Consider the following 16377-nt stretch of genomic DNA (forward strand, 5'->3'; position numbering starts at 1 on the left):
GCATCAACACTAAGGCTGGTTTTAGAATGGCGCTGACCGCTCGCTGATCATCGGCACTGACAAATGAAAATGTATGTAATTGAAAGGAACGTTCCTGAATGACGCTGATCGCTCGGCACCGACGCTTCATACATTTCGGCTGTCAGCGCTGACGGTCAGCGTGCGTCAGCGTGATTCTAAAACCAGCCTAAGGCTGAGTCGCACCACCTAACGTTGACCGTAACTTTAACGATATCCGGTGTTTTTGTATAGAGTTTGACAGATTTTTGACGTTTGTCAAAGTTAAAAGATGGTGCAACCCAGCCTTAATGACATCATCATGAGACTGACATTATGTTGTTCATACATGATGTGAACCGCGTTCACTTTGACTTGTTCGCAGACCGCATCCAGTGTGGCAAGTCCTTAAGGGGGTGAGAAAAATTGACGAATGAACCATAATTTGGGGAGCTGTTTCAAATTGCGAAGCATTAATATCCGGTGAGGGTGGTGCCTGTTTTGGTGTGTGTACTCGTGGATAATGTGTTCAGGATTACGAGCAACTTTTGCTAGTAGCTACAATGAAATCGAATTACAATGTCGGGCCAAATAAATTAATTAGTAATTACAGGTTTTCTATTCAAACTTTTGTGTATTATTTTTATGAGTTTCAACTTAGGTGTAGACTGAACTCACTAAGTAATGAATGTACGTGCAATATCTACCTACATGTCCATATTACAGTTACGTCTTTTTCAATGTTTTAATCATACGTTTATCTATTTATTAGTATTCCTAAGGAACTGCTAAGTTCCAAGCCCGTGAGCAAACTTGCTTTCCTTTAAATTAGAATTAAAAATGTTGAATGTATACTATTTGAGCATTACATAGCAGTTACAATATCACTTGCACCTTAATAATGAAATTGGTACGAAATACGTTTTTAAATAAATAAATAAATAAATAAATAAAAATCATTTATTGTTTCCCACAACCAAAATTTAATTTTTCTGCCATGTCTTTCTTTTTTATCAAAATATCAGGTCACACTAAAGTTTTCTTACACGGCCGTCATAGATCCATCCATCCCCTTTTCAATCATATCTGCCCCACAATGTGGGGAAGGAAGGTGAAAAAGGACCCTTCCCTTTTCCTACACAATGTACAGTAGCACATCAGACTATAATTTTTTGTTGGAAAATCACCCGTATTACAACTGCCTAAGATACCGCAATGTTAAACTTGGTGTGCTGTCGATTACGCCAAAAGAAAATTAATACCTTGACAATCACACAAGCGACTGGGGGCTTAAGACAATTGACTTTCTTTTGTTTGTTCGTGTATACTGACTACGGCTGTGTCATGTTATTTTTGAGGTAATGAAGTTTGTGTTAGGTTAAGGTTAATCGAAGTTAAAAGCAATAGACGATTTAAGGACGACGCCACTATGTATTGTGTTTCTCTATCTTATGTTGACTATACCTATACCTACTCGTATAACTTTACAATATGTAGAAACACAAGGTTATTCTTCTGTTACGTTTTTTACTAATTTCATTATCTTGACAAGAGAGTGAAGCTAAAACCCCGTATTAGATTCACACCACGATCGTCGATCACTTTAGATAATGGAATTAGTCATAATATTTTTTTTTGTAAAAAAACTAAGATAATTAAATTAAAACGACAAATTACATCACACACGATCAGATTCTTCCAAAACGCTAAGCTCCATTAAATAGTGCAAAATGGCGCCCGAACTCGACTCCGCTTGATTGCGACAGTCGCGCACTATTCACTGCCATAACATGTGCAATTAACACAACACGCTATCGAAGTCGCAAGTCGCCGTGCGAATTCACTTTCGATTAAATTCCTTTTGTCCCATCACGCGTCTCGCTTACAAATTAAGGGGAGTTACTGCCTCTGTTTATTGCACGTGGGAAGTTATTTCCCAGTATCGAGTTACACGTCAGTTTTGACTCGTTACGGGAGTGAATTACGTGTTTTGACGGTCTCAGGGAGTTTAAGACGATATGCCAGGTGAGTTGTGGTGTGAGATGTAATTTAGAAACAGAAGTGGAATGAGTCTTCTGGTGGGAGTGTTTTAATTGAGATCTATGGAAAGTGTAGAATCTATGGAACGTGATGTAGAGTCTATGGGAGTCCTTTTCATCTCACAATTGGGATCTAGTTCATTGGGTTCCATTGTCGTTTGACTCAATCAAAGTATGAGCTTGGTTAATGTCATCGCAAACTTCATTTCTATTTTCAGCCAGAAAGATGGCACGTAGAACACGAAACTTTTTTTATTTTGCTTTAGATTCTTAGGCTGGGGTGCACCATCTTACTTTGACTGTAACTATGACGATAACCGGTGCTTTTTGTATGGAGATTTTTGATGTTTGTCATAGTTAAAGTAAGATGGTGCAACCCAGCCTTAGAGCTTTAGTCTCACTTTAGTTACAATCTGTTGTGATGTAATGCTAACCTACATACTTATTTTAGAGACTATAACTTATATCTCACTTCATTTGAATCTAAGCATATTATTACATGTTATGCATTTTCTTTCGCCTCGTGGACCTGCACATTCTTGACTCGGACAGTCTCATATTGGACATGTGCTTGTTTGCCGCAATCTCATGTGAAAGCTCCCGTAAGTTTCTGTGTGCCTACCATAAGTTTACGTTAGGTGTGCTCGCTAGCGACTGCGTAAAAATGTATGACATATTGTGCAGCGCCCCTAGCGGCTACTTTCAAGAAATAAAATCTTCATAGAACTTTTTGACGTATTCGCTAGCGAGCTCACCTAACGTAAACTCATGGTAGGCACACTGAACTATTGTTGTAAAAGCTTTAGCAACCTATAAGTTCACGAACTGAGTTTGACTACGAACGTGTTTTGACAAAATTTCGATTATAGTTATTATAAAATTGTTAATTATTTTGATATTTTTTTATTCGTTCTTTCGTTTCAGCCGAATGACGTCCACTGTTGGACAAAGGCCTTAAGTCAAAGGCAAAATTTCTTTAGTTGTATAGACTACTAGCGGTCGCCCGCGACTTCGTACGCGTGGATCCCGTTTTACCCCCTTCATCTATCTTACGCGGTTTAGATTTTTCCATACAAATGTTTTTTCCCGCTAACTCCCGTTCCCGTGAGAATTTTGCAATATCCTGTTGTAACTAAGCTTTAAGTATACTTACTAAGGTACCTGCATGCCAAATATCAAGCGTCTAACTTAAGCGGTTTAGATTTAGATAGTAAGTACTATCGATTTGTAAGTACCAATCGTCAAATATTTTGCTCTTAAGGAGCCTCTACAACTCTACATGTCTCATAATCTTTTTCAGAATTCTTCCCAAAGGATCTCCACAACGACAGGTCCTGTGCTGTCTGAATCCAGGCATTTCGCGCAATTTTTTTATTACGATTGTCAAAAATATAATCTTAACCTTATTCTCCCTTTCTCTAAGTACGTTTAAGGCTCATGTTTTAACGTAACTGTATTTCGGGCTACAGTAACACATATTTTTAAGTGGTTCTTGCGGGGTTACTTTGTACGCTACACCTTTGTGCTTAGAGGATTATTTATGAGAATTAGGTTACGAAGGGGACGTGACGACGCGTGGAGGGGAGGGAATTAGGTCCTTCACACACTGCGACTTTTAGCAGCGATCTAAAAGTCGCAGCGATGCAATTCCCCTCGATCAGACCCACTAGAGTGAGCCCAGCGTAGACTGGACTTTGGTTCAACACCGCGGTGGGCAATCCTCTAGTTGGGTTCGTCACTGATCGGGCGCCTTATGCGCTCGATGCGGCCCGATCGCGAACGTACCGCCGTTCAATAGCTAGAGTACCTTCTGTACTCGCCAATCTGCCCGGTGAAGCTGGAAAGCTCTTAGGCCTCAGCCTCGAACTTAGCGGGCAGCGGGGCGGGAGCGGCGGCGGCGCGGCAGCGGCAGGATCTTATGCGTGAAATCAAATAGACCGGTTCTCGAAAACAGCGGCGCGGCAGCGGCGCCGGAGCGGGCAACGAGCGGGCAGCGGCGAGGGAGCGGGTAACGAGCGGGCAGCGCACTCCTTCTTTTGCCCACAATAAATCGAGCGTTAGGAATAAATTTGAATCGAAATAAAATTGTCGCCGTTGTTCAGACATTTCGTTTGCGAATAAAAACAAATATCTCGACAATACAAACCCCGAACACAACACTTCGCCGCTAAAGCGCCGCGCGAGCTGCCCGCTGGTTTCGAGAACGGGTCTGCGTTGCCCGCCCCGCTCCCGCGCCGCCGCCGCCGCCGCCCCGCTGCCCGCTAAGTTCGAGGCTGAGGCCTTAAAGCTACCAGCGCGCGTCCCTTAAAAAAAGCAATGCAGTCGCGATGCTGTCGCGATTAAGCATCTCAAATGGTCCTTTACACACCTTACCACCTTCTTCTCGGTGAGTAAAACAACCTCCTCTCGGACTCTCTCTTATAGTCCTTTACCACCTTTACACACTTGGGCTACTTTTAGCTGCGATGTAGTCGCGATGCTGAAGCAGCTATGGAACTGTAGCGTTAAATTTAACATTGTACTAACCCGCGTTAGTATCGATGCAAAGATCTGTTCATTGCTGGTGTAGCGATGCTGTCGATGCTAAAAGTCGCAGTGTGTAAAGGGCCTTAGAGACGTCCTTGTACGCTACGGGACTGTCAGCCCTCTGATAATGTAATGTACTGACTAGGACACCTGAGAGGAGTAACACGATTTGCGATATAACGGACTGGGAAAAAATAGATTCGATCTGTGACCGATTAAACAATTGAGGTTGAGTTGTACCATCTAACTTTTACACTAACTACAATTATAACCGGTTTCTTAGTATGGAGCTTGAGAGACTTTTGGCGTTTGTTTAAAGTTAAAGTAAGATGGTACAACCCAAACTAACTTTATTACTGTGGCTTTTTCTGGCATCATATTCTTCTACCTATTATTATGTGAAAGTTTGTGGAGATGGTAGGATATTTGTAACCTTTCGCGCCAAAAGCGTTATCATTAGGTAAGCCACGTGGTTAAAAACTAGTTTCATAAAATGGTAAAGTACCTACTACATTTTATCTCAGTAATATAGCCTTGATTGGACTACCTTTTTGTCTCGTCCGAGTTTTCATAATGTTATGTCCAATCTCCAAAACGGAGTAAATCGATACAAAATCGAAATTGCCTAAATTCTAATTACAAGTTAATCATTCCAAACGACTAAAGCTTCGTAAAGAAAAGTCTAATATTTACGAGTTTATTCCATAGCCCAAAAGCGGAGTTGATTAAATTTTCCTGACACTAATCCAGAAACTAATCTGCTAATAACAGTGAAAAGTAACGTTCGGGCCTGAAAATAATTTTCTCATCACTTTGATTACATAAATAACCTACACAGCAAGTTAATAATGTAATTATATCGTAAACATTGGAGTGACTTCATATTTTTTGGAGACGAGGCTGTGTAAGTGGTCCATTTCATGTTAAGTAATTACTTACCTACTCATAGGGCGAGGATTCAAACGTGTATTTTGATATGTTCTCACATCTTTATTTTATCTTCATTATAACACGTGGCATTAAATAACGTAATTTATATAGACACAAAACTTTGTGAATAATTATGCTACCTATGTATCTCATAGCAAAGCGTTAATTTACCGATAACTAGGTACATAATAAAGATAGTGGCGTGTAGAGCCCGGATGATCAATGTGGGTTCTCCCATACTCTGGTGCTAAGTACTTCATGCAGGCTTTCTTTCAGCAGTGAACTTAACTGGCCGATAAAGAATATAATAGAAACCTTCCTGACGTCAATTGAATACAATGACCAGTTCTTTACTTGTACAAATCGTTACTCCAAAGGTCGCTTTTTTGTTTCGTTTTTCTTTTACTTGAATGATTAATCAGCCTGTTACATTGAATTGAATCTTTGTAAAACCTGTTATTTGTTATGTGATGTTTCACATACTGCACCAAGATTGATACAGAAAGACGGTGTACCTAAATAGGTAACGTTTTTTCTCACAATCTTTTTAGCACACAAGCGCGAGTCAATATTTGCCGGGACCTAAATTCAGTCGGCTCACGTTCCCCTGCAAATGAAATAAGTAGTGTTGTTGACTTTGAATCAGACAGACGACGGTCTATCGATGTTATCTAAAACTATAGATCTGTCGATATCAGTATCAATATTAGACTGCTGATAATTTGTACTAATTATGATAGAATAGAAATAAATTAGTAAAGTTTTGAGCCCAAAAAACGTAAGTTTTTGTAGAGTCACTGCTAGCTAGTTTCAAGAGGTCTTCGGTCCATATAGCTGGGGACTTAAGTCTAGGATAGATTAAGAATGATGAAATTTTGAATGTTAGTTCAAATACATTGAAAGTTTGTACATGACAATGTTTATTGAAATCCAAACACTCAAGTTTTGTAATTCCAAACATGTTGATTGTAATACATTTTGTTGCAAAATAACACTTAATACATCGAAATAAGATGCCACAGTACCTATTAAAATTGATGTGCTATCGTCTGTACAAGATTTTTAATATTCAAATTTTAACTTATTGGATTTGTCTCATATTATATTGGGGAATGTATCATGAGTAGAGCCTAATTTTAAAAGTATGCCAACGATTTCAAAGTCACCCTGTATAAACCTAAACATAGTTCAATAATAATCTCAGATACTACAATACTATTATGATAATACTTACAGTTATCTGTCTAGTTAATAGTTATTTATCTATAAGTTATCTTTACTTAGCTTTTCACAACACTAGTGTTAAATACGATGCCAAGTTCTGCCTCTTGTATCGTTGATCATTAACGGTAGTTACCACGATACAGTCGATTTATCTGTATTGTTTGCTGATAATAATTATTATTGTTTCATCATTAACATGGAGTTATAGCGGATGAAGTTTTAGGCACGGATAATGAACTGAACGCTGTTAGATATCATTTTGGTATAGCAAAGAGAATTTAAAGGTATTGTAGTTCTATTTCATAATGTAGTTCGTAGGATTTTTAGCCTTGAATATTAAATGGTGGTCGTTACTAATTTATTAGATATTAGTTGGACCCGATTCTAATTTGTATGAAGAATCAGTCGGTGTAATGTGCGCACTTCCATACATGCCCATACTGATCAACAACTGCCCGACTAAAGTATCGGCCGACGAAAAATCGGTGGTCTGCGCCTAGGCTAAGAGAGATTTACAGAAGTCTCATAATGTTATCACTTTTATCAACTAGGCTGTAATCAAAGTTCCAAATGAGTACATAACATTTAATGCCTGAGTACATTAATGCGCCTGACGTTACGGATATTCAACTCATCGCACTCGCCAACAAAGTAAAAGGCTCAAACTTTTCAAAAAGCTGCGTTTAATCGCGATGAATAAATATTAACGATAATCAGGCCGTGTTCTGAGTTGTTCGGTTGTTCTGTCACGGCCGCGGGCAACGTTATGCCGTGACACGGCTCCCGGCAACGTGTTCCGCCGTGACACGGCCCGGAGTTCGTAACACGTACAAAACACACACGTGTTTGAGCTCACATTAAAAACCGCTGAAGAGTTTTTAGAACGATTAAAAGTTGGTTCGCCAGAAGAAATTGTTTTTCGGTGTTTTCTCGCTGTTTGTTGAATTTGAATATAATGTGTTTCCGCGAAACGTACCTAATACGGATTAATATGGTGATTTAAGAAGAACTTATAATCTCTCTTAATCGCAATTAAGATATCAATGAAAAGAAGAAGTAAAATATCATTTATTTTCAATGAGTACTTTAGTAATTAGTTCATCTTTATAACATATCCAGATGTTTCTACAGTCTTGATAGAGATCGTAGATAATAATGAAAACTCTAAAAAGGTTACAATACGAGTACAGCTATTCATGGTTCTCGAGCGAAGCACAATATAGTTTACGTAAACATGTTAAAAACTCATAAAAGTCATTTATTTAAGCAAGTAGGCTTTTATAAAGCACTTTTACACATCCCAGTATTAACCCCACCACTGCTTGCACCGTTATTTTCCAATTCCATTTTTCGGAATAACATCCAAAACACCAGAAATTCTTTTGTACACATAACGTAGACAGTAAAAGTGCACTGCGTTGAAAAGTGCCTACACGAAAATTGATATTGTTCACACAAAACAGCGAATTTTCCAAACGAATAAATGGCTTGTTTGGCTCCCTCCCGTATACAGGGTGTACTCGCATCGGCCGCACGTGCGTGTACCTACGCTGCGGAAGAGGGCGCCACTAGATTCACATTAACGTCAGATTGTAGTGGCGTATTTACATATTAACGCATCAACCGTTTATTCGAATTTAACTTTTATTCTCCACAATCTACAGTCGATTTTAGCGAGATTGAAACCACGAAAAATGTGTTCGGATTTTCTAACTGATCATAATTATAACAAAGGCGCGCAGAGTCGCTGATAAAAGCTAAGTGTGATTTACGTTTGATAAACGCTGTATTTATAGCGACATAATTAATGCCGGGGAAAGGTAATGGTTAATTAGAGCGTTCGTGTTCGAACAAAATGGCGGATTAAATCTGGATTATTTTCGATTTTTTGAGCCGGAACATTAGGGAGGGCGAAATGTAATTATTATGAGTTTGAGAGCATTATGTGCGTGCAGCTTTTTAAAGGAATGCAAATGTTCAATAAATCAGATGAGACTCATTAAACGTAATTTTCTTCATCACTTTAGTTAGTTAAACGGACTTTTTAAAAAATCACAATTCAACTGGATAACATCTAAATTAAATGCTTAAGTTAGCAGATATTCTCTAGTAGATTGACACTACGCTAACACCAGAACAAGAAAATTGCATTGTTCAAATTCAAATATTGATCGCAATTTGATATAATCATCTCAACCCCAAAATGCTTTATACTTTCATTATAATTCCAATCCACAAAAGCCAATGGCACATACGGTACTTCCTAAATGAAGACAATCAAAAGGGTATAACAAGTATGAATGTTACTTGTACGTCGTATTTATATTTTATACATCTCTGACATAAAACCACTCGGTCACGTAAAATACTTATTAAAGTCTAGTAAAAACTTGATCCAATCACTTTAGTTAGTTAAATGGACTTTAAAAAATAACATCTTAATTAAACGCTTAAGTTAGATATTCTCTAGTAGATTAAACACTACGCTAACATTAGAACAAGAAAATTGCATTGTTCAAATTCAAATATTGATCGCAATTTCATATAATCAACTCAACCCCAAAATGCTTTATACTTTCATTATAATTCCAATCCACAAAAGCCAATGGCACATACGGTACTTCCTAAATGAAGACAATCAAAAGGGTATAACAAGTATGAATGTTACTTGTACGTCGTATTTATATTTTATACATCTCTGACATAAAACCACTCGGTCACGTAAAATACTTATTAAAGTCTAGTAAAAACTTGATCGAAGTTTGGTATTATTTCGCTGAATTTCAGCTGCTACTCCGTTTTATAAGCCTGGCATAAGCAAGGTTGTGTGGCAGTAAGAAATACATTAAAGTTATTACTGCTCCCGAATTATTTAGCCCTGTATTATAAGATGGCGTCGTTAGAACTTTGAGTTATCATTATTATAGCTTTGGTCTTCGAAATACGCAATTAGGTTTAATTATATTAATGTTTCGACAAGGTTAGACAGGTGGAGCAGTCTCCAGTCTGTATATTTGTCCGCCGAACGTACCTATCTACTATTTGTTGAGTGGTAAAGTCAAAGCAAATTAATTAATAATTAATGAAAAGAGTTATTAACGAGATTGATTTGCTGTTCGTGTTATCGATAGACTCCAAAAGTCATTTCTTTACTGTACTTAATATTTTAAAGGCAAATGTAAGTAACTACGAGTATTTTCACACCGAATTTACTGATAATTTAGACATGTTTGGGCCTGAGGAAGAAACATAGGATAAGTTTGACTTTGGGGGACAACAGACTGATGACTAAAAAGTTATGTTTATATTAATTTACTAAACAAACTGGAAAAAAATATATTCATACCTATTTCTTTATCACAAGGTAATTCTGTGTTAAACTATGTTTCATTAAGGCTGGGCCGCACACTCTTATTTTAACTTTCACAAACGTCAAAAGTCTGTTAAACTCCATACAAAAAACACCGGTTATAGTCATGGTTAAAATAAGGTGGTGCAACCGTGCAACTCAGCCTAAAACGTTTTTTTTTCTTTATTTATTTAGGGACTTTTACATAGATGTACGTCAGTCCCATCATAACCTAACACGTTTATTAATACCATTGTCGCCGTAATATAACAAATTTGGCAGGTGAATTCACGACCGAATTGATTATTTTTCGGAATTGTGGTGTCCCTTTAAAAAGAACGTAAACCAGTCAAAGCTATTGTAGTTGCGGTCTATTATTATATGATCAAACGAACTTACCAAGTGAAGTTCGATCTGAATTATCCTGTTTTCGCCGAAGAGATTTATAATGATCAGTAAACTTCCTTTTATTGATCTCATCTCTCGCGTCTTCTTCTGTCATTTTAATAACTTCAAACATTTCGTTAAACTCTTTCGCGTATTGCGTTACTATATTAGTTTTTCTTACACTGTAATCGTAATTTTTATCAATATCGTTTTCGTCGTCAGAATTTTGCAAACCAAAGTCGGATTCGTGTTTTGCGAGGTCGTCATCATCTTCGCTCGCTGATTTGTCTTTGGTTTCGCCATCTTGGTATTCTGTTTCGACTATGGTGCCGTCTTCTAGGTATAGTATTTCTTTGTCTATAGTTTCATCTATTTCTTTGTCTATAGTTTCATCTATTTCTTTGTCTATGGTGTCTTCTAACATTTCTTTGTCTATGTCTTCTAGTTTTTGGTCGCCGATTTCTTCCTCGTATTCTTCCACTTGCAAGTCGAAGTGGTTGGGTTCGAATACGGTTAGAGCCAGTTTTGTTTCTAGTAAATGTTGCTTGCGGTTGATGTTCTTTATGGTGTCCATTGTTAGCTGAAAATTGAGGTTTATTACAACAGCTTATTATTACTAAAGACCGGTCGCCGAGCAGATAGGATTTCGTACAATGACCCCAAGCTACCCATCCTTATCGCGCGTAATTATGTTGCTGTCGCGCTCGCACACTCACTGCGGGCGCCCATCGCAGTCGCGACAGCAATATACTTACGCGCGAGCGATAAGGATGGGTAGCTTGGGGTCATTGGACAAAATTCTATCTACTCGGCGACCGGACTTTATTGAATAGTGAATGGCTATTGGGAACGGGACTATTCCTGTCTCTCGTTCCCATCGCTGCAACTCCTGTGTAGCCAGGATCTACAGCTTGACCACCAAAACCCAACCAGTGAAAGTCAAGTTTATCCCGGGGGAAAGTTAAACTGTCATTGGACCCGCAACGAAATTAATCAGATGTTGAGGTTCCCTCCAGTGCAAAGCGGATGACAGGTGACAAAGGCTAGCAAACAGGGTAAATGAATCGCTTATAGCTTTATTTCTAGATATGAGTAAGGCATTCGATTTTAGTACAAATGGAAGGCTACTGAACAAAATAAAAGGATATGAAATACGAGGAAATGCTAATATTGGTTTAAAAGATACCTGTAACCAACAATGTACAGGAATATAAAAAATAATGTAAAATTTACTGTTAAAAAAATCCATGTGTGGAGTGCCACAAGGTAATATTCTGGATCCGCTATTGTTTTAATTATTTTTTAGCGAATTGATATTTGCATGAGCTAGTAGATTAAACGTTCTTTCGCATCCACCCTAACGGCTGAACGGATTTTGATTAAGTTATGGACTTACGATATCTCCTTCAATGAGCTCCATAAGGCACGTCCACGAGGTAAGGCTCTTAGTACTAAACTCTATGAAGTTCAGGAGTCTTTGGAGACACTCGTAGCAGAGCATTTGAGGCATTTTGGAGGAGTCAAACATTTCCGCCTGGGAAGAAAGGAAGATTATTTTGTACTAAATTACAATTAAAATAGAACTTTTACAATTAAAAATCACATCACATGGGACAACAAATAGTGTCAATGTGTCAATAACATATTTATGTTAAATATAAAGTAAAAAGTTCAAAATCATTTTATGTTGATAAAAATAAAACATGAAGCTCATAGCAGACTTATCAACTCGGAAAGGGATCAACACCGTATCGCCTATCGCGCGCTGTCAACCGTGAAACGAGGCGTTTACGTTACGGTTACGGTACGTAAAACAAAACGCAACTGCTTCTTTGTGTAAAATGTAAAAACTGAAAGAAGGCTACTTTTTCTCAAAATCAAGTCGTCAAACGCCTACACGAACATTTGCTGTGAATAGTGAAAAAATAAGGTGTTCGGATTTTTATCGGAGTGTTTAAATCCGTTGTTTTGTCTTTGTTTGCGCGTGAACTTTACCGCGATACCGAATTTGCACCTCAGCTGGAATGAAAACGGAGCGCAACTGGAGAAGAAGCGCCAATGAATATTGGGGACGTTAAAAATTAGCGCGATCGGGGCATAGTCACAGAATAATAATAAGTACTACGTACGACAGAAGTTTTACTTCGTTAAGATATTAAAAAAATGTATGCTCAATGTCATTAACAATATGGTGTAATTTAGCCTGTCTCAAGAGTCAAGCACCATTTTGTTGACAAACGTCAGTGATCGGCACTGCGCCGAAGCTATAGGGCTGACTTCGGTAAAATGATGTGACGTGAGGTGCCAAACTGCGGAAAATGGCGGAGGAAATACATGATTTAGCATGAATTATCATGAATAATATTAACTACTCATTTACCTCTCAGTGTCTTGAGGCAACTTAAAAAAGTACATTCTGTGTTTTTATTATTATTTAGGCAGTTAAATACTGCACAGTATTTAGTACACCATTTTCTTTATTTTCTTCCATCATACACAAGAATACGCGTGCGTGAGTCAATGTTCGCTCGTATGTGAGGCCTTGTCGAATAGTATCCTGTAGGTGGGCCATCGTGCGTGTTTTGTTTTTGATGTAAACTCACGGAGATGAACAGGCCTGGCATAGTGCACAGTGCACTGTCAATGGCTGAAATGATGAATGATGATGATTTTTCCACTTACCGTGATTCCAGTCAGCAGGAGATAGGTATTCTCCAAGTTGTAATGTGACATCGAGAACATTTTACAGCCGGTGACCAAGCAAATACGACACACCTGGAAAACGTTTTAATAATTTACTTTTTGCATTTCTAATGCTAAAATTATGTCAAAACCTGCGACTTTATACGCGTGAATCCCGTTTTACCCCCTTAGGGGTGGAGTTTCGTAAAATCCTTTCTTAGCGGATGCCTACGTCATAACATCTATCTGCATGACTTTCAGCCCGATCCGTCCAGTGGTTTGGGCTGTGCGTTGATAGATCACTATGTCAGTCAGTCAGTCAGTCACCTTTGAGTTAGACGATATGTCGCCAGTGGGGCCAACTTATGAGCGCATTAAGGAAACCCATAATTACCTGAAGCCCTAAGTGTGTATTCAAATCTTCTTCAGATATCTTAACAGCCTTCGGAACCTGAAAAAATATTTAAAAGTAACCATTCAGTAGTTTGTGAAAGAGTAACAAACATACATCATCATCATATTATAGTCCGGTCGCCAAGCACGTACAATTTCTAATGACCCCAAGCGACCCATCCTTATCGCTCGCGCGTAATTATGTTGCTGTCGCGCTCGCACACTCACTGCGGGCGCCCGTCGCACAGTCGCGACAGTAATATAATATTACGCGCGAGTGATAAGGATGGGTGGCTTGGGGTCATTGAACGAAATTCTACGTGATCGAACTGGACTTTAGTAATATACAAACATAAACAACATACCTTAGCATTCTTTTTAACTTCTTTCTTAACCTTTGCGTCTTGATTCTTTTTTATGGCAGTTTTCTTCCTCTTTTTAGCTGGCTTCGGCGGCTCATCGTCAGAAGATGGTATACTTAATTCTTCTGCAGATATATAATCATCAACGTCACCACCACCGTCACTTTCTGATGATGTCACTTCGTTGAGCTTTTCCAGAGCAGTATCTATGTCGAGACTGAAAGAGAAAAAGTGGGACTTAGATATTTATCTGCTATGGTAGCAGGTTCAAATATGCACTGTGGCAGACGAGGCGAAGAAGATCGGCAAGACTTGGAGCGAGATCAAACACATAGCTCAAGACCGAACGCGATGGAGGACTGTTGTGGACGCCCTCTGCCCCATCTAGGGGACATAGGACCATAAGTCAAGCAGGTTCAAATCTTGATAGGGACAAAAGTATTGTAGGTATACTAGCTTTTGCCCGCGGTTTCACCCGCGTGAAATTTAGTTTGTCACATATCGTCATAAATTATAGCCTATATGTTATTCTGGGTTATAATCAATAATACTATAGTTTCATCAAAATCCGTTCAGTCGTTTTTGCGTGACAGAGTAACAAACATCCACACAAACTTTCGCATTTATAATATTAGTAGGATTACGTTGAAAAGTTGTAATAGTGACTGAGTTTCTAGCGCTGCTTCTCAGCACTGGCCCATTTATTGTCCTGAAGCAGTGGTAGGGTTAATACTGGGTCGTAAGTGCTTTTTAAAAGCCTACTTGCATAAATAAATGAGTTTTATTATATTAAACTGGCCGCTACTTCATATGCTTGAAAATCACTGACCTCTATACCCACTGGACTGGTGCTGTTATAATATTTTTGTGCCTATTTGATTTTCACCATTTTGGTGCTGTAGGCCATTTTTATATCTGCAATCGACTTGGGTCATAATCAGATGTTTTGTTTTGCTTTTTTTGTGTTCTTAAGGAGGGGTTATTTCAATAAATTCTCTCCCTCAGTCTTCACTCATTCATGTAGCATATATTTTATATAGTCCGGCCGGAGGTAATATTGGAATATTCAGTCCGAGCCACTAGCATCTTTGGTCCAACTGTAGTATTTGCCATCTTTTCAGTCTTGTGGTGGTCTTGTGGGTTTGTTCTTCATATAATGTAAGTCAAAATTAGTTCTCGGGACACTCAGGTGCTTCAAATTGGCACACAAAATTAGTTATCATTTGTATGAGACAGCCTGTCCAGTGTGGATAGAAGTCAGTGGTGAAAATCTATACTAATATTATAAAGCTGAAGAGTTTGTTTGTTTACTTGAACATGCTAATCTCAGGAACTACTGGTCCGATTTGAAAAATACTTTCAGTGTTAGAAAGCTCATTTGCCGAGGAAGACTATAGGCTATATACCATCACGCTACGAGTACTATCAGCAGAGCAACAATGAAAAATGATGCAAAAACAGGTTTTCACGCGTACGAAGTCGCGGGCGCAGCTAGTAGTTTGAATAAAAATCTTACCTTTCCGCATCAGAATCATCTTCAACCTTTAGGGCTGGAACGGCAGTCTTCTTCAGCGCCTGTCGAGGATTGTTGTGTGAGTAATCCGACGTTTTAAAGTGTCGGTAACACACCTTTGCTCCATTATGGTAATCTTTCGGAGTTAAATCGAGACTTTCTAACCAATGATCTCTTTTTTTACGATCCGGTGGGAATCTGTGAAAGATTTTTATTAGAGAAAAACATAGAACTGAATTAAGAACCGCCTGTCTGTTAAAAAATAAAAGAATCTTATTTTTTCAAGTCTGTTAGAAATTAAAACAAACTTATGACAGTTTAGCTACACTTTTGGTTGGAGTATAGGAAACGGGGCGCTATGGGGCACGAGACTTAGAAAAATTTTTATGAAAAAAATTTTTTTTTTGAATTTTTGGCTTTTTTTGCCGGGAATGTTTAGAATAGATAAAAATAAGACTAATCTTCAGATAACTTTTTTTTCTAGGACCAACCGTTAACTTTCTAGAGCCAATTAAAAGTGCGCTATCAACACTTAGAATAATTTCGACGAGTTTTTTTTTCTTCAATTATTCCTTGTTTTCTTGCAAGAATCGCATAGAAGACGTAAAACAAAGCACAAAAGCTTATATGGTCTACCTCTCTAAAACAAACGCTTTCAGATTTAGAGCCAATTAAAGGTGGCTTCCGACACTTAGAATAATTTCGATCAAAAAAATTTTTCACCACAAATGATTGTTTGTCCGCTCTGTCTAATATTGGCATAGATACAAGTACCTGGGACGTGCTGGTAATTCATATAATAACTTTGAAGTTGGACCCTGAATCAAAAAGGCAATGGGAGTTTAGCATCGCGGATAATAACTCTACCGAGCTACCAACTTACGATCAGTTCGAACAGTTTCTTAAAAACCGTTACCGCGCCCTTGAGTTTTTGAGTTCAGAGTCCAAACTAATTCCTAACAAAAACTTGCCTGT

The 16377-nt window shown here is 38.3% G+C and overlaps 1 protein-coding gene across 1 annotated transcript; it reads right to left on the reverse strand.

Annotated features, from left to right (window-relative positions):
• Positions 1–9936: 9936 nt before the first annotated feature.
• LOC114360650 (uncharacterized) lies at positions 9937–15998 on the reverse strand. The gene is made up of 8 exons (XM_028315404.1): positions 15988–15998; positions 15406–15654; positions 13893–14106; positions 13529–13585; positions 13135–13227; positions 11849–11986; positions 10500–11032; positions 9937–9952 (listed from the first exon to the last, which is right to left on the reverse strand). Exons 1-8 carry the CDS (start codon positions 15996–15998, stop codon positions 9937–9939), a joined length of 1311 nt encoding a protein of 436 aa, XP_028171205.1.
• Positions 15999–16377: the final 379 nt, after the last annotated feature.

Source organism: Ostrinia furnacalis, unplaced genomic scaffold, assembly GCF_004193835.3.
Source record: "Ostrinia furnacalis isolate ACB-3 unplaced genomic scaffold, ASM419383v2 OfSCF5109, whole genome shotgun sequence".
Taxonomy (NCBI): domain Eukaryota; kingdom Metazoa; phylum Arthropoda; class Insecta; order Lepidoptera; family Crambidae; genus Ostrinia; species Ostrinia furnacalis.